At 43.2% G+C, this 24,530-nt stretch overlaps 1 protein-coding gene and 1 long non-coding RNA gene across 9 annotated transcripts in view; one reads left to right on the top strand and one right to left on the bottom strand.

The window, feature by feature from the left end:
• Window positions 1–24,530, top strand: part of SORCS1 (sortilin related VPS10 domain containing receptor 1) — a 496,054-nt gene that overhangs the window by 250,403 nt on the left and 221,121 nt on the right. For all 8 annotated transcript variants that reach the window (XM_081192000.1, XM_081192006.1, XM_081192004.1 and 5 more), the window contains exons 4-5: window positions 3,533–3,691; window positions 19,281–19,354. In XM_081192000.1, the coding sequence (XP_081048126.1) occupies window positions 3,533–3,691; window positions 19,281–19,354 (233 nt within the window). The remainder of the gene's footprint in view (window positions 1–3,532; window positions 3,692–19,280; window positions 19,355–24,530) is intronic.
• LOC308585912 overlaps window positions 1–24,530 on the bottom strand; it is a 77,607-nt gene that overhangs the window by 8,939 nt on the left and 44,138 nt on the right. The gene's annotated exons all lie outside the window — the stretch shown is intronic.

Here is a 24,530-nt window from a genome sequence, read left to right as displayed (position 1 = left end):
TTGGAATGTGACAGCTATGATCTTGTGCTTGGTAGGACCATTTTAAACAGTTTTACTTGCTGTATAATTTTAACAATTTTATCTGTTTTTAATGACTGTATATAATAGCATAACTGACCCAGGGACCTTATGGCAAAGTGCCACTAAGAAATCTTATAAATAAATAAAACACCCTCCCAACCTTTCCTGTTCTCTATTTTTCTTTTACTTACAGGAGGTTTTGACATGTGTGACCCCTCTTCACTAGATTTCTGAAGTCTGGTCTATTTAAGGCTCATGCAGACTTCCTTTTAATGCAAACAGTAGGAGGATTGTCACAAATAAATAAGGGTACCTGAAGCATCCTCAATGGCTGAGAATGGTTTGTGTTGTTACAAACATCATGAATGACTTTGTATATAGTAAAACTTTAATGTAACCAGTACGGTCCTCAGCTTTTACACTTCACTTTCCTCTGAACTCACCACTGACAACTATTTTCCCTTCACAAACATCAAATTTTGCACACCACTTCATGCATTTGATGAAGCAGATACAAGTCCACAAAATTTTATGCCATCCTTATTTGTTAGTCATTATGTTATCACAGGACATGGGTGACGCTGTGGTGTAAACCACTGAGCCTTGGGCTTGCTGGTCATGACGGGGTGAGTTCCCATTGCTCGGTCCCTGCTCCTGCCAACCTAGCAGTCTGAAAGCACGTCAAAGTGCAAGTAGATAAATAGGTACCGCTCCGGTAGGAGGGTAAATGGCATTTCCGTGCGCTGCTCTGGTTCGCCAGAAGCGACTTAGTCATGCTGGCCACATGACCCAGAAAAACTGTCTGCAGAAGCGGACAAACACCAGCCCCCTTGGCCTGTAAAGTGAGATGAGCACCGCAACCTGAGTCGTCTGTGACTGGACTTAACTGTCAGGGGTCCTTCACCTTTATGTTATCACAAGACCCAGTGGCTTTTACTTGCCTGCAAGTTTCTGCCACGATCTGTAATGATGATGCAATGATCTATATACCTCAACTGATTTCACCAGGTCTCACAGATGTCCATACTATGAGCATTCTGACTGCTATAGTGGGTGGCTTTCAGTTTAGATTAGATATCTGGAGCAGTTTGCTTTTGTCTCCTGCTACAGAATTTCCAGCCCACAGATTCTGAATGGAGACACTATCAGATAATATAAATGGAAGACTAAATATAGAAAATTCACATCAATCAAAAAATATATTCATAACACTTATACCTGTACATGTGTGCCTGCTTTTGCATGGACATGCATATATCCATGCATGCATACCTATACAAAAAAAGTGTAAAATAGGCAGACAAATATGCTAATTACTTAGTTGGGTGGGCTGAGCGAACAGCTAATATGCATCAGTTTTAATTTTGTTTTAGGTAATGGAATTACTCAACCATCTGTCTGTTCATTTTTTGAATATTGGCACTGCTGATATATCATCCAACAAGAAGTCATGCTGATATATGTCTATTTAATATCCGTGCCAATGGGTGCATCTTGCTGAGGGAGCTTTTTGTGCACCATTCATACTGCTTCTGCCTAGAGAAGCCAGATATGTAGAGTTGTTTCAGTGCATCACTTATTTACAGGCATGTGCACTGGCACAGTGAACTGTGGCCAAAATCCAAAGAACTGATATCTGCATGCAGGAGAGCAGAGAGCATGCATAGCCAAGGCTTTATATTGGTGCCATAGTAGCTCCCACTGCCAAAGAGACAATCTGTTGTTCATTTGGAAAGGCAGTTGCCACTTTGCCAGAAAGAAGTGCTGCAGTTCTGGTTGCGTGTGCATTTCTGCCCCATGTATGCATCTCACCTCTGTGGATTCTGCTCCATGTCTTTGTATTGTTAGCTATATGAAATGACACCGGTTGGATTAAAATACTTATCATTTGTTTATTCGGATTCCTGAAAGCAGAATTAAGTGATGAGATGGGCTGACATGACCAGTTTCAAAGTAGAGAGGAAAACAGAAGAGGAACATGGATGAAAGACAGAAAGGACATGGGGTGTACAGAGCAGTTTAATGTAGATTTTATATATCCCATCTGTGCATGCTTTTTCACATCATCCACATGGTCTATTCATCCAAGCAGCTGCCTGCGCTTTTGCCCTGTTGAATTTGGATCTTCCTGATTTGCAGATAATGTGAGGAGGGGAAATCCAGCATAAAATCATATGGGTCAGATATGTGCAAACTGTGTGCATTTGCACCCTGATGTATACACAGCTCTGGAGTGACATTGCATAGAAGAGTGACAGTCCAGTGCCCTCTATATACCGACTCTCAGTCCTGCAGATCAAACCAGTCTCTCCATTTTAAAATGACCAGTTACAGCTTTCTCATTGAAGTGATTCATTTGATCCAATCTGAATCCTGTCTTATTTCTGTGAGTTAGGAATGAGATTTGGGAAACATTAATAACACTTGGCCAGGGGAGGGCGAGAAACAATATAATGGCAGTCTTCCACAGTGAAGGAGGACAAACTTTTGTTTGTGTTCCAGGGTTTCAAGTGCTGAGAGTGAAATACTTTTCACTTAGCAAGTTGACTCGGGTGTTTTAGATTGATGTCCAGATCTGTGAAAAAGTTCCTGCATTTGAGAATGTAACCAGTTTTGTTGTAGAGAAAGACAGTAGGCATGTCAAGTATTTGATGGTGACACAGTAGCCTATATTACTAGGAATCACTCTGGAAATGCATGCAGCTATCCATATTGATAGTGTATGTAGGACTACCATGAAATTGCCCCCAAAACATTGATGTCTGCATTCAGGGTTTCCAATTTCTGCTATATATATTTTAAATTATTTATTTACCACTTTAAGACACTTCTCAGCTCTCACTTTTACCCTCATTATGGAGTTTTGAGCAATGTGTTTGGCATCACGATGACAGCCCTCTCTTTCTTGTGCTGCTCATGTGTTAATGAATGAGTGAAATCTCAGAGGAAGAGAAGTTAAACTTTGCTTTTCCAGTTGACAGTGCTCAGTCTCTAAATTAGTAACACTACATTAGTGACCTCAAAGTTTCATTTTTTCAGTGGCATAGTATTTTACTCAGTCGATGCCACTTTTGGAAAGAATAGGGGGGTTCGGTAGAAACCAAACAAAACTGAGCAGTGTTTTCTGTAATGCAAAACTGTTGAGCTCCTGCTCAAAATGCAGTTATAGGGCACATCTGTCCTATCCCATTCACTACCCAAATTACAGTGAACTGTAGCAATGCTGAACGCAGTGAAGAACTTAGAGTAGACCGGATTACAAAAGTATTTGGAGAAGTTCTGCTAAGTAGGATGTTTAGTTATAAAATCCCTTTGCCTTTGAGAAGGTCACCTTTGTTTTGTATCAACTTGTTTGCTTTGCTTGTGTTGCTTTGCACAGCCATGGCACTCACTAAAACGAATACTCTTTCATGGGGGGGAAAAAAGAATTTCCTAGAGCTTTAGAGGTTTTAGCTATTTCTTTGCCTATCCTCATCCTAAACTCCAGTATTCCTCTGCTTGATCCTTACAGATTATGTTGCTTACTGACCCCGAGATTGAGAGCAGCCTGTTGATCAGTTCTGATGAAGGCGCCACCTATCAAAAATACCGTCTGAACTTCTACATCCACAGCATGCTCTTCCATCCCAAACAGGAGGATTGGATTCTGGCCTATAGTCAGGATCAGAAGGTTAGTATCTGCAGGGGGTGTTGTTGTTTTTTGTCAGTGACATGGTACTTCCGGCAGGCATGGGCTGAAAGTCATTTAAGGAAATGTTTCTTGCAACAGGCCTCTTGCCCATTTCCACAGGTTGAATTCTGAAGCATTGTGCATAGTCTTGCAGATATTTACGGCAACTGGGGTTAACATTTGAGGTACTAAGTATGTAAAATTGTGGTATTTAATCTCAAATTATAAAATAACCGATCATTTTAGTGGTACATAAGAACAGAGGAGAATTTAGTTTCGTTCACAAATGTACTGGCCTAATTTACACATCCTAGACTAATGCACAGATCAGATACAATGCATTAAAAATACAATCCAATACAGCAAAAATACATATTTTAGGAGAAGCTACATATAGATAAAATATTATTTACATGTGTGTTTTGTGACAAAATAAATATTAAAATTTGTACTCATAATTCTTTTTTTAAAAATAATAATCACAAGTTAATGAAGAAACAGGGTGGAATTATGATTAAACACATGCAAAATAGACACATTACTGGAAATGGACTGAAATCTTTGTTAGCAGAAGGTCACTGTCACCATTGGTGCAACCCAAGGTTACAGAACATCCAGGAGGTGCTGGTTTAGACCAGGAGGGGCAAGATTAAGTTAGTTTGTATTGCAATTTACAAAGTAGGGCCTGATCCCCTCTGTGCATGTTGCGCAAGGGGTTGGGAAGGCATCACAACCAATTTGGAAGCCAGGGTTTCCAAAGACTTACTCCAAAGACTGCATAGTGGCAGCAGTAATCCAAGATATTGACAGTAGCCTGAATTCAATGGTAGTGCATTATAGTTCAGCATTGGGTTTTTATTGTCACCTCTGTGCTTATCCTTGGTATTTATACATGGAACCACTCATAGAGAAGCTGCCCCCATGGTTGGTTGTCCCGTCTTTCTTTGAAATTGTTCTGAATGGAGCTAGCAACAATATAATAAAAGACATTTAAAAACTAATAAAAATAAGTTGTTGGGTTAAGTAAAGTATCACAAAAAATAATTTTGTTTTTATAAACCAATTTCAGCACACTTCCAAATCAGTTTATGAGCCAAAGGCTTGCCTATATAAAAATGTTGTTGCCTGTTGGCAGGAGGTCACCAGAGATGAAGTTTGCTGGGCCTCCCTTGATAAGATGTCCCAGAGCCTCGGAACAGCCACCAAGAAAGCTCTCTTTTGAGCTTCTGTTTTTTTTTATAAGATATTTATTAAGATTTTCAAAATATTACAAAATAAAAAAAAAGAAAATTACAAAATAAAAATAATTAAAAACAACTCAATCTTTCCATTACTTATTTTTCATTAGCTTGTTTCCCGGACCTCCTCATGCCTCCCTTTTTTGTATTCCAGTTCAGTTTATTGGTTCAGCAAATCCTTCCCCTCTTTGTTTATCCTAATCTTTAATCTTAAAATATTATAACATTAAATCTTTACCTATTAGTAATCCATTTTTCATATTCCCTTATAGTATTGCTGCTAAAAACCCATTAGTTTCTATCCAACATCGTTCTAACATTCATTAATTTTACAATATTTCTGTAAATAGTCTTTAAATTTCTTCCAATCTTCTTCCACCGACTCTTCTCCCTGGTCTCGGATTCTGCCAGTCATTTCCGCCAATTCCATATAGTCAATCACCTTCATCTGCCATTCTTCCAGAGTGGGTAGATCTTGTGTCTTCCAATACTTTGCAATGAGTATTCTTGCTGCTGTTGTGGCATACATAAAAAAAGTTCTATCCTTCTTTGGCACCAATTGGCCGACTATGCCCAGGAGAAAGGCCTCTGGTTTCTTCAAGAAGGTATATTTAAATACCTTTTTCAATTCATTATAGATCATCTCCCAGAAAGCCTTAATCCTTGGGCACGTCCACCAAAGGTGAAAGAATGTACCTTCAGTTTCTTTACATTTCCAGCATTTATTATCGGGCAAATGATAGATTTTTGCAAGCTTGACTGGGGTCATGTACCACCTGTATATAATTTTCATAATATTCTCTCTTAAAGCATTACATGCCGTAAACTTCATACCTGTGGTCCATAACTGTTCCCAGTCAGCCATCATTATATTATGTCCAACATCTTGTGCCCATTTAATCATAGCAGATTTCACCGTTTCATCCTGTGTATTCCATTTCAACAGCAAGTTATACATCTTTGACAAAATCTTAGTTTTGGGTTCTAACAATTCTGTTTCTAATTTTGATTTTTCCACCTGGAAGCCAATTTTCTTGTCCAAATTATATGCCTCCATTATCTGATAATAATGAAGCCAGTCTTGCACTTTGTTTTTTAGTTTCTCAAAACTCTGCAATTTCAGTCTATCTCCCTCTTGTTCCAGAATTTCCCAATATTTCGGCCATTTGGCCTCCATATTGAGCTTTTTCTGTGCTTTGGCTTCCATCGGTGACAACCACCTTGGGGTTTTGTTTTCCAATAAATCCTTATATCTTATCCAGATATTAAACAATGCTTTCCTGACAATATGATTCTTAAATGCTTTATGTGCTTTGACCTTATCATACCACAGATATTGATGGGACAGATAAAGTACCTTATTTTTCGCTCTATAAGACACTCTTTCCCCCTCCTAAAAAGGAAGGGGAAATGTGTGTGCGTCTTATGGAGCGAATGCAGGCGGGAGGCTCTCCTCTGCTCTCCCTTTAAAGAGCCACGTGGAGCGTGTGTGCGGCTCTTGGGGGCTTTTCCCTGAGGAGGGAGAAGGACTGCCTATCCGCACGCTCTTTAAAGGGAGCATGGCTCTTGGGGAAGCCTTAGCCACGTGCATACTCTCCCGGGCAGGGGATGAAGGCTCCCCTTGCCAGGGAGAGGCTGCGCGCGGCTATCCCATAAGCCAGGACAGCCAGCGGGATCGCTGCGCAGCGATCCAGCTTGCTGTCCTGGTTTCTGGGATTCAGAATATGTTTTTTCTTGTTTTTCTCTTCCAAAAACTAGGTGCGCCATATGGTCTGGTGCGTCTTATAGAGCAAAAAATACGGTGGTTTTTCCTGAAGCTATTTAAACCTGAGGCGGCTCATACTTAATTTTTCAGCTAACCTGGTCCTACTTAGTTTCTACTTCATACCTAGGCTAATGCTTTGCTTCCCTTTGCAAATGAGAACTTTGCTAGCTGACTCGAGCACTGCCCTGAGCTCCAGTGGGGAGTGGGTGGAGAGATAGCAGAGATCTTTCATTTTGACAGACAGGTCTAGATTTTAACCACTGTGAATTTTTCCACCAGGGAAGTTCAAACACCGTAACTGGGGGAGGGATGTTTAAAAAAGCATAAAACATTTGGTTATCACATGGCCATGTGAGATCTGCCTGGGAGACAAGGATGTTTAGAAGACCAATGCACTATTGGCATCCTTCCCAATCCCTTTCTGTTTCCAAACAAGCAATTTAAAATCAATACTTCAATCAATGTGTTTTCATTCCACTCTTTTTCTTTTCTTTTCTTCATGGTTTGTGTTAATTTGGTTGCTATTTTGCCGGCCTTTAGTACTGGGGCATTTCACATTCCCTCTGTTCAGTTCTAGGGCTTTCCATGTGATTTATTTGTTCCCTTTTATTCTGTTTCCTTTCTTCTTTCCAACAGGCAACATCCACTTTGATTATTTATTTTTTGGGTTCCCTTTGTTTTCTCTTTCTTTTTTTCCTTTCAAGTTTGCACACACACTTCTCGGAGTCCCCACCCAACCCTTCCGGCTGCATGTGTGCCTGTCTGTTGTTTTGTATCCCTTTCCAGTTGTTTTTCTCCCCTTCTCTTTGTTGTAGTTTTCTTGCTCTAAGGTCCATCCTCTTTCTTCAGTTTTTGGGTACCTGTGATTTCATTATCTCAAATTCTTGTTGTCCAATATTATTAAATGGATTTTTAATTAAGGTTTTCTCTCCCCTCCCCTCTTGAGGCCTGGCACTTTTTTTCTCCAGTCAACTAAGCTTCATTGTAGCTCAAATAAGGTCCCAGTTGTGTTGCTCATTGCTAATCTATTATTGCCCGTTTACCAAGGGGAATGTTTGTCATTTCACCTGTTTTCAGACTCACTGCAAGCGAAACACAAGGGGAGGTTAAGGTTAAGTGATTTCTATTTTAACCACCCCAAAATGATGAAGTTTGCCCTTGCAGGAGAACCACACTGCACATATTGTTTTGAAAAGTGATGGACTTTATTCCCTCAGAAGAGGCAACTGTTTGTACTTTTGTCTAACTCCCTTCCAAGTTGTCATTTAAAAGCACAAAAATAAACAAGATGTCTGACAAAATGGCAAAGAAATGTAATTATGTTTCTAAGAAACCAAACCTAGGAAATCATTTCTCAACAAGGAGAATAGGGTAATTTTAAAAAGCCAAGTAAACAGAGAAATTAATGGATTTTTTGCACAATCTTATGCAACATTGGCTCCTCTCACTATGATTGACAGGTGTGCCTGTTCAAGGGAAATAATACTGGTTTGTTAGATGTCCAGCTCAAGGCACTGAGCTCAGGCATCCTGAGCTAAGAACACAATCTCTACATCTAGATCTGGTTTATGGCCTGGTCCAGTGGCGTAGCGTGGGTTGTCAGCACCCGGGGCAAGGCAAGTAATTTGCGCCCCCTAATCCGTGGATTTTAGCACTCGAGTGCGAGCGCGCCCCCCCAGATGTTGCGCCCGGCCCCCCTGCACCCCCCCACGCTACGCCACTGGGGCTGGGGGCGAGCGAAGGAGCCAAGGACCCCCCCAAAGGCTCAGCAGGAATTTATTAAATTTATTATTTGCGGAGCCCCCGCGGGCCGAGGCAGCCGAAGCCCCCTCCCCTCGGGCACCTCCACGCCCCCTCCTCTCCTTGGGCTGTAGGTGGAGCTCCAGATCCGGGCTTGGCGAGCGCCTCTCCTCCTCCCGGCCGGGTCCGGGGGCTTCCAGCCGTGCTCCGTCCTCGCCCCCCCCCTGCGGCTGAGACTTGCACTGAGAGCCGGAGCCAGCGGCGCCCCCTTCTGCCGGGAGACCCTCGCCCGCCCGCCGGCTTCCTCTCGGAGGGTTTTGGGGAGCGCAGGGCGCGGCGAGGCCCCTCGGAGCTCTCCTCCCTCCCAGTCGGCAGAAGCAGCCACCGCCTGTGGCTGGGCCAAGGGGATGGCAGCGGCGGCGGGGTGCGGAGGCTGCCCGTGCCCGGCCAGGCGTCGGTGGCGGCGTCGGCGCTGCTGCAGCGGCTGCTCCTCCTGGGAGCAGTGAGTGAAGCGCAGCCGCAGCGGTGGCGGGGGGTGCGCACGCGCGCGCTAGGGCGCAAGGCTGGTGGTGGCGGCGGGGAGCCCGGCGGAGGAAGGAACTTGTCCCTTCCATCTGGACTCGCGCCCCCCCAGATGTTGCACCCGGTGCTGCCGGCACCCCTGGCACCCCCCACGCTACGCCACTGGCCTGGTCCAGATATACATTGGACGAGCTGGAATCTTCCACCTAAAAGGATAACCTTCATTTTATTATCTCTCTGCTTTCCTTCTCCTGAACTCACTGCATTCTAAGAGATCTATTACCTCAACACCTGAGCTCTTGTATTTAGGTGGCTATTTAAAATGTAAACTAGTTTTCCATGATAGACACCGTCCAAGGCTTTATAACTTGAGCAATGAACATCCCTTATGACAGAGAACAAACAGAGTGTACTTGGATAGTTGTCCATGATGGGCAAAGTTCGCATTGTGAACTCATCAGGCTTCCGAGTGGGAATAAGCACCTTTAAAATAGATGCATTTATAAATCAAGGTTGACAGACCTATGTAAACAGGTGTTTGTCAGAGAGAAAGGTATGCAAAAGGGTGGGGGGAGGAATAACAAATAGTAGTTCTCCAAGTATAGTGAGAACCTTTTAATGTCTGGCTAATGTGATGGGTAAATGTTGCCCATTAGAACTGTCCCTCATTACTGTTTCAATCTCAGTTTTCCAAGTTTCTGTTAACAGGTATGTATGCTACATTGTTATTCTTCTTAGCTGTAGAGAGCAACATAAACTGAACCCTTTACAGTACAATCTGCTGAAACCATCAGTAAATAAATAACTTAAAATGTAATAGTCCAAACAAAGCATTGGGCATTGTAGGGAGATAACATTAATCTCAATGTGCAATTGAATGCATGAAATCTAGCAAGATTAAACAGAAGTAGGTCATTGTAATTAATCTTCTAAGTGAGGCTAATGAATGGATATTGTTTTGGGATTTTTAATGTGCAAGAAGATGCCCAGAAAATGCAGTATGGGGTCATCACACTGGTTTTCAGGTGAAGCATGAAAGTTCCCATGCATGTGTGTAGTACATTGAGGACTATGGGAAATGGCTCACATGGATGTCAGCTGCTCTGGATTTAACATACAGTGGTACCCCGCAAGACGAATGCCTCGCAAGACAGAAAACCCGCAAGACGAAAGGGTTTTCTGTTTTGGAGGCGCTTCGCAAGACGAATTTCCCTATGGGCTTGCATCGCAAGACGAAAGCCCATAGGGAAATGCTGGCAGTCGGGAGCAAAGACTTTCGCCCACAGCCGGCCTTCAGAAGAGGACCTCTTCTGAAGGCCGGCGGGGGGCAAAAGTCTTTGCTCCCCCCCGCCTGCCTTCCCCCCGCCTGCCCCGGGCGATCTTAAAATGCTGGCGGGCGGGAGCGAAGCGTTCGCTGCCGACCCCCAGCATTTTAAAACGCTGTTCCGAAGCGGGGAGGGGGGGCGGGAACAGCTGCCCCAGCCGCCCCACTTCGGAACGCTGTTCCGAAGCGGGGAGGGGGGGCGGGAACATCTGCCCCAGCCGCCCCGCTTCGGAACGCTGTTCCGAAGCGGGGAGGGGGGGCGGGAACAGCTGCCCCAGCCGCCCCGCTTCGGAACGCTGTTCCGAAGCGGGGAGGGGGGGCGGGAACATCTGCCCCAGCCGCCCCTCTTCGGAACGCTGTTCCGAAGCGGGGAGGGGGGGCGGGAACATCTGCCCCAGCCGCCCCGCTTCGGAACGCTGTTCCGAAGCGGGGAGGGGGGGCGGGAACATCTGCCCCAGCCGCCCCGCTTCGGAACGCTGTTCCGAAGCGGGGAGGGGGGCGGGAACATCTGCCCCAGCCGCCCCAATTCGGAACGCTGTTCCGAAGCGGGGAGGGGGGGCGGGAACATCTGCCCCAGCCGCCCCGCTTCGGAACGCTGTTCCGAAGCGGGGAGGGGGGGCGGGAACAGCTGCCCCAGCCGCCCCGCTTCGGAACACTGTTCCGAAGCGGGGAGGGGGGCGGGAACATCTGCCCCAGCCGCCCCTCTTCGGAACGCTGTTCCGAAGCGGGGAGGGGGGGCGGGAACATCTGCCCCAGCCGCCCCTCTTCGGAACGCTGTTCCGAAGCGGGGAGGGGGGGCGGGAACATCTGCCCCAGCCGCCCCGCTTCGGAACGCTGTTCCGAAGCGGGGAGGGGGGCGGGAACATCTGCCCCAGCCGCCCCGCTTCGGAACGCTGTTCCGAAGCGGGGAGGGGGGGCGGGAACATCTGCCCCAGCCGCCCCACTTCGGAACGCTGTTCCGAAGCGGGGCTGGGGGCGGGAACACCTTCTGAAGGCGGGCAGGGGGCGAAAGTCTTTGTCCCCCCTGCCTGCCTTCCCAGGGGCTTTTAAATCGCCCCGGACAGCGGAGAAGTCCTCCGCTGTCTGGGGTGATTTTAAAATGCCGCCCGCCAGCATTTTAAGATCGCCTGGACAGCGGAGAAGTCCTCCGCTGTCCCGGGGTTTTTTAAAATGCTGGGGGTGGGAAGAAAAGCCCTTGTCCCCCCCCCAGCCTTCAGAAGAGGTCCGGGGACAGACTGTCCCCGGACCTGGTCTGAAGGCGGTTTCCCTAGGAACGCATTAATTGATTTTCAATGCATTCCTATGGGAAACCGTGCATCGCAAGACGAAAAACTCGCAAGACGAAGAGACTTGCGGAACGAATTAATTTCGTCTTGCGAGGCACCACTGTACATGCACAGAAATATCTTTCAGACTATACCTGGAGTACTGTGTCCAGTTCTGGGCACCACAATTTAAGAAGAATATTGACAAGCTGGAACATGTGCAGAGGAGGGCAACCAAGATGCTAAAAGTGTCTGGAAACCAAGCTTTATGAGTAAAGGTTGAGGGAGTTGAGTATGTTTAGCCTGGAAAAGAGGAGACTGAGAGGAGATACGATAGCCATCTTCACCTATCTAAAGGGCTGTCACATGGAGCATGGGGCAAGCTTGTTTTCTCCTGCTCCATCAGGGAGGACCCAAACCAATGGGTTCAAGTTACACAAAAGGAGATTCTGATTAAACACCAGGAAGAACTTTTTGACAATAAGAGTTGTTTGACAGTGGAACTGACTCCCATGACAGGTGGTGGACTCTTCTTCATTAGAGGTTTTTAAGCAGAGACTGTATGGTCATTAGTCTTGTATGATCTAGTTGAGATTCCAGCATTGCAGGGCATTGGACTAAATGTCCCCCAGAACCCCTTCCAACTCTATGATTCTAATTTCCCTTAATATAATGCATTATTTCTTTTCACTAATTGTTTCATTTTCATGTGCATGTCCCCCTGATATGCATCACAGACAAGTGCAGATTTTGATGGATGGCTATTTTTCAGTTCTTATATTGTTATGGAAAGTGCAAATTTGGTAAATTTGGCTTTAAATGTGAACGGAATAGAATTCCCCCCCCCCATCCCAGCTGGCCAATTCTCCCTGGGAGGTTGCCCATGAGGGAGAATGGTCTGAAGAAGGTCCCCACCCCACCCCACCCGGCCTGGAAATTGCAACTAATTCTAACCATCTGGCTGTTGTTATTTCAATATTAATCAATTTTTTTATTATTAATTTTGTATTGGATCCAGATGGTCTCCCCATTGCTAGTCTTTGATGGGGAAATGATTCCAGCTGAGAAATTGCCTCTATGTCACTAAGTTTACAGTCGGCAAACATAGTCTTAGAGCTTGGTGAGGTGGTGTTGTTTTTCTTGAGACTGAACCGTGAGAAATATATGTATACCTTGTCTTTTGCTGCCTTGCCCTTCATTTATGAGTTTCTGCAATAGGTACAACTGATAGAATGCATTTTTCTTTTAATTTGCCCATAAACTATAGTGTACAAACTAGGTCATAAAGTGTGCCCTCAGAGTGCATCCATCAGTCGTTTTCTTAACACACCTCACTAAACATTATGTTTTGGGACACATATTAAAATAAATGAAAAAAATAAACTAGATAGTGGTAGGGAATAGAAGAACAACTCCTAATAAACGGGGGGGGGGGCAAACAGATGATACCGAGGCAGACAGCCTGATGGCTCTAAAAGTCTAAAACATCTATCAAGATTCCAAAGGAAAAACTGAAATAAAAAATGTCAGAAATATAGTCGTTTAATTCTGGAGGACATTTAGTTATAGAACAAGGGAAACATATATATTTTAATGGAGTTGCTGCAGAGCTTGATTCTAGCTGGCCCAGAATGTTATCTTTCATCATTCTGAGTAACTGCTGGATGGATCCTTCGGAATGTGGTCCAGTGGTTACATGAGACATTGGGCTACCTGAGGCGGGCATCTCTGGCCCTTCTTTGTCCTCTCTCCCTGGCTTACCACTTAACTGTGTTGCTGTTGCTGACACAGATGCAGTGCTGGCCATATCTCAACATCTGCCCCTTCCCCCTTTTTACACTATGAGGAAGGGCAGGCATCCTGGGCAAGATGGCCAGGGAGTGGCTAACTTTTTTTTCATTATTACAAAAACTTGTCAAAAGTTACTCTAGTAACTTTAAAGTTTTTAACTAATTTTACAAAGGATTTCTAACCATGGTGAGAAAACTGATAGTACAGGCAATTTTCTGGGCCACCTTACCCATAATGCTTTGCTCTGAAGGATCCCCCAGCCCTGAGTGAGGCAGTGGGGAAGGAGAGCCAGAGACTGAGATGTGGCCAGCATTGTTGCCATGTTAGCAGTAGCAAAGCATTTAACAAGAAGGGATGAGCAAGTGAGGCTCATACTGGAGAGCATGAAATGATTCCAGAGTGCCATATACTTCTACTTATTTTCTTAAAATTAATTTATTATTTATACCCCACCCATCTGGCTGGGTTTCCCCAGCCACTCTGGGCAGCTTCCAACAAAATATAATAAAAAACAAACAAACAAAAAACAACAACACCTAGGCGGATGGCACTAGCTGGGTGGTTGAAGGGGACAGCAAGACAAACAAGCAAAGCAACAAATTTGCCACCCTCTTCACATGCTGCCTGAGGCAAATGCCTCATTTGGCCTCTTGACAGAGCTACCAGTACCTTTCCAAAAGCTTTCTAAGAGCTTCTGCCCAACCTGGTAATAGCCCCTTGGCTGCTTTTTCCATTTACTCTACAGTAGCCTTTCCCAACCCTTTGCCTTCCAGATGCTCCATGCTGACTAGGGCTGACAAGAATTGTGGCCCTAGGCCTGGGTTGGGAAAGGCCACTATATAGTAAATGGAAGTATGATGGTCCAATCATCCATCAAAAATTGTGGTCCATTACATCTAGAGGATGCTAAGTTGGTAATGACTTCTCTGTAGAAAAGCTGCTCCATGTGATAAGATGTCTGTCATGTTCAATGGCTCACCACTACCACAAAATTGCCTCTATGCTACTACAAATCATTTGTGTTGATCTGGAGAAAATTGGTCCCACCACTTGTCTAGCCATTGCATGGCTCACCATGTTTTGTTTTGTTTTTTGTTTTGATGACAATCCTTCTGTGGCTAAGTGATTAAGGCTGAAATCCTACACCTACTTAGAGAGTAGGATCCATTGAACCCTGTAGGGACTTACTTCTGATTAAATATGCTTGTGAGTGTGCTATTTTATGCATTTTCCATGTGGCAGCAGGTATAGTATGTAAACTGGTTCTTATCCTTGGGGAAAGATCTATCAATGGACAGATCTATCAATGTATAAGAACCATGACAGCTTACAATGCAGTCTTCTTGTTTAGTTTTCAGTATTGAATAATGGGGATAAACAACATGGGATGTTATCTCCAGTATATCATGCTTGTCAATTTGCTAGGGTTCTCCTACTGACCACTGTTAAATGAGATAACCTGATCTAGCCCAGCAGTTTCAGTATTTGGGGCTGCTGCTGTTGCTTATGGTAGGGCTGATACCCGAGTCAGAGATTCATATACATTTGGGTGCAAAAGTAGTGCTTGATGAAGTTCTTTTTAATTTGTACTTGTATACATAGCATTTAGGATGAAGATGCATTGAGAAAGAAGAATCAAACTGCCACTATATTTAAGAAAAGAGAAGCATTTGAGAAAAGAGCATTGATTGAAGATACTTTTCCCTGAACATGTTTAATGATGATTGTAAAGGGACACCACAGGAAAACTAATTGCCGGGATGTTAATCTTAGTACATTTTAAATGACTGTTTCTCCTCTAGATGGATCTCTGAAGGTTTTATTGCTATCAGTGGTTTCCATGAGAAATAAATAAATAAGTTCCTAGGTAGCTAGGGAAAGATACTGATAGCTTCTGTGCTGTGTGACAAATTTCTTGGTACTATTTTAAGTGTTTGGATTTCCCCCTACATTCATTTTATTTTATACATTAATGAATCTTTCAACTGTGGAGGTATCAAAGTTTGGTTTGGCAGAACTGCCAATTAGGTCAGGAAAGAGGAGGTAATAACAGAATATTTCTTGGATCCTTAGATATGTGTACAGAAGGAATTTCATGGGCAGATATTTCCTCTTCACTCCCCCCACTATTAGCCACCTGGTTGCCCCAGAAAACCTCTACAGATAACCAGGAGACCCTCCTAAAAATGTGGGATGGTACCCAGGAATACTGCTGTGGGAGGACAGAACCACCCAGAATCAGACAGACACCCCCCAATACCCTCTGGATAAGCTTTGCAGGGGCGCAGGGGGCTGTACAGGGTGGAAGAAATGGGGAACTTGACTTCTATGAACTTCCTTCTAGATAGTTGCGCTGAACCAGGAGTGGGGAACATGCAAATCTCCAGATGTTCCTGGACTACAGCTCCCATTTTTTTTGAGGATTGGTCATGCTGGCTATGACCAATGGGGTTTGGAATCTAACAGCATTGGGATGGTCCTGCCCTAAGTAGGGTACTGACTTAACTGAAATATTCCAGACAGGTGGAATCTCTAGCCTTTAACTCCACTATCAGATTTTCTCACTGCAACAACTGTGTGTTGTGTGTGGTTGTCTGCAGATAAATTTTGATGCATGAACACCTGTTTGAATGTGAGGCCTCCATGAAAACTTGTGCAACCTCAGCATGCAAGTAAGTGGTTGTGCATGTGAATTTCTCTGCAAACAACTGTGTGCACACATTCTTGTTGCATGGAGAAGACCCAATGGTGTGGACAAGGGATAAAAGCACAACCCCTTCCCAAAGTCAACATGGATAGGCCCTATTGAGAGTAACCCTAGGACTTAGGACAACCCAGAATGCTATATGTTTACTAAAAACCAAAAAGCACATCCTACCCCTTCCTATTTGAGGAATTCTGTACCCATAATTGCTTCTTGGCCTATGTAACCTGTTGCATATAGGCAGATAGGCATATAGACCAGATTTATACTTGACTGTACATTATACTTTTTTCTTCTGTATTCATCCACAGCACAGAAAATGTACATCTTTTTTAGACCTCCCCTTCCCCACCTTACTTTGAGTACAGTGTGCCAATAAATCATGCATAAATCCCATGGAAATGAATGGGGGCTATGCAAGATCTTATACAGATCCTATTCACACACCCCCAATTCATTATATATAAAATGTGGTGGAGGATTGTGTCCTTTGATCGATAACTTTCCCAGAAGAGAACACATCATGTCTTCATTCTGTACAGCTCATGAATAGTAAATGTTAAATAATAGTCGTCTATAGTGCTCATGGAGAGCAGAGTGTGCCGCATGCCAAGTGGGGACACAATTTACAGTCACTGAGAATCCAGGCCATATGTCTATCTGAAATACAAGTTTCTCCATAATATAGGAAAGAGAGTAGAAAAGGAAGAAATAAGACTATTCCCTAAGGAACAGGGAGATATGACCCTGACTTTTTATTCAGTTTCTGCTTGGTCTGAAATTCATTTTCTGTCCTTGGACAAGAATGAAAAGAAACTGATGATGATATCAAAATGTTGCTGTCTGCCAAAAAAATATTTTCCACCAAATTGTAAGTGTTTTTAGCATCTGGTAAGCACATTATACAGTTTGATGCAACAATGGGGATTTATCAATATTTAGGCTCTGGGTGGGGGGAAAGATTGTGTGAGGAGGAAGGATTTACACAAGCAAATATGTTGTATTAAGTAAAAGCTTCTAACAACAAAAAAGCAGCACTTCTGCCTATCAAGCAGCAATAGAATGGAATGGGAAGGAAAAAAGATGTCAGTGTCCATTTTGGTGGAACAAAAGCCTGATTGACATCACTGTTTCTTACTTCCAGTCCACCTGTTCTCTCCCAATCCATAATGGCACTTCCCACATAGCAAACATTTGACAAAGCCCCCCAATTGAGAACACTACATTTAATTTACCTGGGTTGTTAGTTCAAGCCATATTTGTGATGCTTCAGTACTTACTAGATATAATTTGACATGCCACATGTTGTTTCATGGTCAATCCATTTATGTGAGTTATAGGCTTAAAAATGCCTAGCTTGAGTGGTGTTTATATTTTGTGATCAATGCCATGTTTGTTGGTAACTCTCCTACCAAAATCTCACAAGGAAATTGGCAGACAAGTCCTATGGCCAAGCTGAGGTCTAGAAACATGTCCATTGCTAACCTTTGCTTTCTCAGTGTTACTTACACTTTCCCTCAAGAAGATCTCGGTCTCTCTCTCTCTCTCTCTCTCTCTCTCTCTCTCTCTCTCTCTGTGTGTGTGTGTGTGTGTGTGAATGAGATCAGATCCATCCCACAGCAAGTACTCCAAAGAAGGGGAAGGAATCTGTTGCTACTGTATGTTTTATCTGTATATTGGAGGGTATATGAGAGAGAGAGCCTCCTGATGTATATTTTGCTCTAGAAGTCTTAGATTGGCCAGAATCAAGTATACACTTTCAGAGTTAATGCTAAATACATTGCCTTTGTCCCAGGTTTTTTAGACTTGTCAACCCATGTACTATCTGAATTCAAAGGGGCACATAGATTGCCAGATGTGAAATATATTGGCATTATTTTCAGCTCTCCTACCCCACTACTAGGTCTAGGTGCAAACAATCGACAGTCATAAATTATAGCAAATTATCTACAAATCTAATCAGTAGATCTCAATCTATCATCTCCACAGCCCTGTGGAGGCACCCATCTTGTGGCTTTATTTTTGGTGGTGATTGTGATAGACAACCAGAGCTACATTCTGCTTGTTCTAACATTGCTATATTTTTACATGTTTTATTTCCAGCATATTGTTTTGTCTTGTCTTTTTGTTTTGTATTTGATATCTGATTTAAAAGTTAGATAAAATAAGTTGACTAAATAAACTGAAGTCAAAGGGACTTTAGGTGTTGGCATGGCTGTGCCCAAACACTGCTGGTTTGCCAGACTTCACTTTTACTCTGCCAAGCTTATTTTCATTGTTTGTTTTTACAAGGTAATATCTAGAAATAAATAAGTCTCTTCTTCCTGCCTAATTGCGTCAGATTTTCCTCTCATCTCCTAACCAGCAAATGAGAAGCAAAAAAACCCTGAAATCCCATAGTAGTTCACAGTCAACCTGATCCAACTAGAAAGATGAAATACCCTCTATTATTTATGGGTCAATATTCAGGGAAATGTTTTTGCAACATCTTAGTTTCTCCCAGGCACTCTCATGAATATGATGAGAAGTTTTAAGTATTTCTTCCCAGCCTGTATTTTCTGCCACTTTTACCAGATACAAACTAAGATCAGGATCTCCAGACTTTTCACCTATGAAGCTGACAAAGTTGTAGATTTGCCATTGTGACAACACTATCAATTAGAGTGCAGTGATTATACGTTTGTTAGCATTGCCTACCACCTTTTCTGTGTTCTGCGTTTCAGGTGAAGCGTATGTTAAGATTTCTTTTCTTTGGGTTACATACTTAGCAGATGTGACAAGAGAGAACATGTTAAATGAGCTCACTTTCTGCCATAGCCCAGAATCCATTCTCAAAAACAGAAGCAAGCACAGCAAGGGTATTCCCTGGATAAATAGTGTCTAATATAGTTCACAGGTTTGGGATTCACTTCAGTGAGATTAATCTCCACCTTTGTCTGCCTTGCGCTCACTGCCTGCGTTTTCTCAGCTATGACAGCAAAGTATTCAGTACTGTCATTATCAGCTGTCACAATTGAGAAACCACTGAGGAGTGACAGTAACCTCAGCTGTGGTATGATCTCTTGATGAAGTAGAGAGGAAACTTGATAAAAGAAGACGGCTCACAAAACTAACCTGATGAGGTGTAATTTTCTCTCTATTCAACATTTATTGTCATACTGTCAGTGTACAATTAAACAAAGTCACTGGCAGAAGAATAATAGATTGCATTTTTTCTTGATTTCTTCTTCTTCTTTTTAGTTATACAGTTCAGTGGAATTTGGAAGAAGATGGCTACTACTCCAGGAAAATGTAACACCAAACAGATTCTACTGGTAAGAGGCAAGCAATTTCATATCACACAGCTCCCAGAAAGCCACCTCTTCAGTGTTGGTTGATCTTTTTGAAGATTGGCAGGGTAATTTGATCAGTTTGATTTGTGGGTTTTGAGGTCTTGTGGTAAGGTCTTTAAATATTCTTAGAAATGAATATAACATTTAGTCTCCAGTACAGTATTGTATTGTATTGTACATTTGTGTAGTTCTCTTTATACCAATATTCATTTTTTTAAGTCCCACAGCCATTTTCCTTCATGCCCTCTGATGACCACATGCACACTTGTAGGCCATTCTCTCAAAAACACTTTACATCTGAGTGAATTATTATTGTATTTAATCTTTCACTTCCTCCAAAGAATTCAGGGTGGAATCCATCCATTTTGTTTTCACAACCTCACTGTAAAATAGGTTAGGCTGAAAGATTGTGATAGCCCAATGCAGGCAGTGAACTACATAGCTAAGTGGGAATTTGAGCCCTCCCCAACCCTAGTTGGACACATTTTCACTACACTAGACTGAATCTTGCTGGTTGGTATACATGGCTAGAACTGAACTGACAATATATGCAGAGCTTTTGAATAATTCATTGTCATGATCACAAAAGCATTCCATGCTAGCTTGTAGCTACTGTAGCACAAGTACTAAGATGGGAGAGAAACAAGGCTGGGTGGCGACACCTTAGGAAAGACACCCTCTTTTTCTCCCACACAGGAAGGTATATCTCTTCTATGATTGAACCTGACATGTTGGCATCCTCTACACAACATCTGTCCCTTTAAAATTATGGTTTGTTCCTATGCACTTTCCCCCTCTGACTTTATTGATAAATCTAACCTATAAATTAAGCAACTAAAATCCATACCATTATTCAAGCTAATATTTCTTTAAGTTGCTTATATCCCTGCTATAAATTGTATGGGGTCTTTCAGAAGCTCTTGCGATGAACATAGCTAGCTTAGAAAGCCCCTTTGGCAAGCCAGAAGGGCAAAACTTTAAATGGATAAACTTACTTCCAAGTTGTTAAAATCAGATTCCCCGCACTCTTAGAGTGAATAAGAGGTATCTTCAGAGCATTTGGTACTTCTTAGTAATACTCTAGATGGTAAGATCAAAGCTATATTTTTTTGAATATCAAGCTGTATAGTTTAACTGCCTTTTGACCCAGCCATTGCCCTCATTTAATTATCCCTTTGGCACTTTGGTTTATGAATACATGTTCATCTCAAAGCTTCTGTAGAGAAATCTGAAAAATACTACTGTTATGGAAGCTATTGTCATATTATTGCTGGGTTCCTCCCCCCTCCTGAAAATACTTGTTTAAATGGTGTGGACGTGTGTTTCACTGGAAAATTGTTTTCAAGTTCCAGTAGAAATCAATATCTTCATAAAAAAGAAGAAAAGTAACAGTCCATTCCACATAGTGCCCTGAGATTTTAACTTCGACCTATTATATGAATTTCACCTATACTTATTATTAAGAACTGGCTAAAGGTCTCTCCACTGAAATGTCCCATTTGAAACACAATTTTTCTTTATACGTGAACTTTCAGACAATTTGTGGTTAACGGATTATTCCAGAAATTTTCATGGGAAGATTCAGTCTTTGGGAAAAAGATAAAGTAACCATAAGGCCAGATTGTGTAAGCAAGAAAAGAAGTCATTTGCTTAGGGATTCAGGGAGGGGAGACAGTTTGTGGTCCAGATGGTTCAGTGCTATAAAAATGACAAACCTTGAATGTCATCTTTCATGCGGTGAGTGGAGGAGCATTCTGTAAATGGGAAGAGACAGAGAGATGGATGGGAAAGCAAATGGACATGAGGTCAGTGCAAGGAAGTCGTGAATCCATTGAGACATGGAGGATGACATGCAGAAGTGAATGTGAGGCCAATAGAGTGATTGTGTTGGGGGTGGGGGTCGACTTCGTATGACCCTGCTTCGTGAGGCTAGAAATTGTGACATTGGGATAAAGAATACTTACAGGATCCATGATACTTACTGATGCTAACTATTTGCAGTGTATTAGAAATGGCTATATTGAACAAAACTATTTTGATTTATATTTATCTCAGGGGTAGAGCTACACATTACACCCAAGAACAAACTGCAGGTGCAAATGGAAAGTTCATTTTCACTCCTGCATTGTGGAAGGTTGCTTATCCCTTGCTCTCCAACACGTGTTTTTCCCTGCCCCCAGTTCATGTTATTGGCTGCCACTGATGGGGCTGAGGAAACAGTTGACATGATGCAAACAAGCATCCCTAGTTCACACAATGAATGCTCCCCATGTGATTGCATGGAGGCTGCTGTTATGTGAGAACCATCCCACAGAAGCAAATGAAAAACCCCGACAAAGAGACTTGCAAATACTTATTTGTCTGTCATTCTCAGTTACTAAAAAATAGTCCCTAAGCAAGAATCAGGGAAGCTTTTGAAAACTGGAAAAATTCTTTTTTAAAAAAGAAAAAAGAAACTGACCCCCACCCCTGCCCGTTAGACCATCAGTATGCTACAAGTGACTAATTTAGGTTAATATGGACAGGCAGGCTCATTTTAAAAAACACAGTCTTATTTGCAGATGCTGGCTACATGGGTAAATCTATGACTGAGTACCTTTTAAAACATCGATCCCTTTTGATGGACTGGGCTTTGATGTGTGTATTCAGGTAGAAGAAGCCAACCAAGATAGTGTGGAGTCCAGCATAGTATTTATCAGCAATTCAGACCTTTTCATCCCTATGGGCATCTGCTGGAGGCTGATGTAGAACTTGCCAATCAAAATGACAGTACAACAGCCCATCTGGGAAAATCATCTGGCTGAGAACACACACACACACACACACACACACACACACACACACACACACACACACACAAACACCATGGCAGAGGAGTGGAACAGCTCAGGAAAAATAATGATTAAAAATGGATACATCTCATAGCTTATCCATAGAGCAAGGATGTGCTGGCTGGCAGCTTCTCTGGAGCTCTGTGCAACTGGAAGTTAATGAAGCATTTTTATTTTCAAATGGATTTTGGAGTTGGAAGGAAGTCTGGGTCAAGGTTAGAGCCTCAGGGGGTAAGGGCTGATGTTCTACTGCTGATAGCTTTGAAGAGGCTGGTCTCTGAGGAGTTGGGGATAGATGGCCTACTGCCATACAGAGGCGGGTGAATGGCGCTTTTAGGTGCCAGAGTGCCTGCACAACAAAATGTTTGAATTTTCTGTAATTAAAAGATGATGCTGCCAGCACAACCGAAGGGGACTTTATATCTAAATGAACCAAGGCAGTGGTCCAGGCCTCCGGCATCTTGTGTGAGCAAGCCATAGCTGTTTGTGTAACATCTCTGCCAACTGATGTGACCAGAGAAGCATATGCTCCATTTGGCATGTTGTTCTCCATTGGGATCCCAAAGTTATTGCATTGTATTTAGCAAAAAGTTCTTGTTAAAAACTCCTCCACTTCTTTTGCCTCTGGGATATCCATCCTACTTCCAGACACATTTTGCTGCAGGGTGCCACTTTGAAACTCTTACTGAATTTTGACTTTACATTTATATGAAACCAGGCCCAAACCCCACCTTCAAGGAAATTGTGTCCTCCATCACAGAGAGAACCTGTTGTGGTGAGGTCACCCAAACTGCCCTGCTGTTGCTGGGATGGGTACGATTGGATGGCCTCAGCTCCCAATTGGTCACCCCTCTGTTGTTGGGGAAGGAATTTGGTTCAGGGAGCTAGTGATTGGCAACCAAGGGGCTATTTATATCCCTGCACGTGTCATTGAGCTTCCTATTTTCGCTGCGTGCACAGGATGACCCGCCCTCCCTCCCTATATTTAGGGGCTTATTGACCTTGCTATGCCTGTCATGGGGTCATCTGCTTTGGAGCAGGGGCCTAGTAGGAATTTTGCCATAGGCTGATTGACTGGTGCCTTTTGGTTTCTGCCTACTGCGTAACAAATCATCACAACTTTGTAAGGTTGGCGGTTAGGTTCAATTGGTTGGTGGAGGGGATGTGGTTGGCTGTGCCTGCCCCTCGAAGTTGCTGCTGCAAGGGTATTCCATTAAAGGAATCCAGGGGCTTGCTTTGCTCTTGTCTGAACCCCTGTCAAGGGGCTAGGGCCACGCCAGAGCCCCTGGGAGCATTTGGGGTGAGGTTAGAGACTCGTGTTCAGCTCAGACTTCCCCCAGATTGTTTTCCCTTACTGACGTCTGCCGGAGTCCAGGCTTCAGTGCTGCCCTGCCAAGGTCAGGTGCAGCTAGTCAGGAACCAATGCCTAAGCAACCACTCACATGCTGTAATCAATAAAGTTGTGTCCAAAGTTATGCCAAAAACCTTAAACCATAATTCTGCGTCTATTGTGAATTATTTCAAGGGCGGTTTGGGAACTTTAACACGCAAATAGCTAGCCTATCCCAATTTCCATAGATGGTGAAATTTACAGATAAAATCACAAAGAGAATGACTGCATCGTATATTCCTAGCTCTTGTTTGTGATTAGGTTCATGGAAAGGAGAAAGAACATCATCACCCCATCCATAAATAAGCATCATTAGTCATAAACATGCACATATTGAGCACCTGTGAATCTCTACAGAGAGTTTTGCCCACCCGAGCCTGATGTTATTGCATTCCTCTTCCATGTGGAGACAAAACAAATGGTAAAACTCACCCACTAGCTGGAGATGTATAATGAGGATAAGTAAATGGTTGAGAGGAAGTGAATGGAAAAATGACCCTCCGTGGATTTCAGAAGTGGAGTGGTGCCGCCACCTTCCTTTGCTTATTATCCAAGATATTCACCACCTGGCTCTTTTTCCTTGACTCAGGTCTGTCCCTGATCAATTGCTCTTATCAGTGGAGGCACTGATCCTGCATGGTGCAGAGTGCTCCTTTGCAAGTGGGCTTCACACCCTGCAAATGAGCACCCTGCAGAATTTTCTCACTCCCTGGTCTTGGTAGAGAATATAGGGGGGAGAAGGAGATGTAACTTCTCTCCCCCACCCTACAGCTATATGTTGCTGTTGTTTTTAACAAAATAAATATTACCCTGCCCCACAGCTTATTTGATAATTGTGTAGATCTTTCCTGTGCAAATGACACTGTGGGAAAGATCCTGCCCATGTGGGTGTAGTATCCATAGACAGCCATAGGGTGACTCTTTCTGAATCCCAAAA

This window comes from Podarcis bocagei (assembly GCF_964188305.1).
Source record: "Podarcis bocagei genome assembly, chromosome: 4".
Lineage (NCBI taxonomy): Eukaryota > Metazoa > Chordata > Lepidosauria > Squamata > Lacertidae > Podarcis > Podarcis bocagei.
The sequence above is the reverse complement of the archived record's forward strand: the minus strand, read 5'-3'. Positions and strand labels throughout refer to the sequence as shown.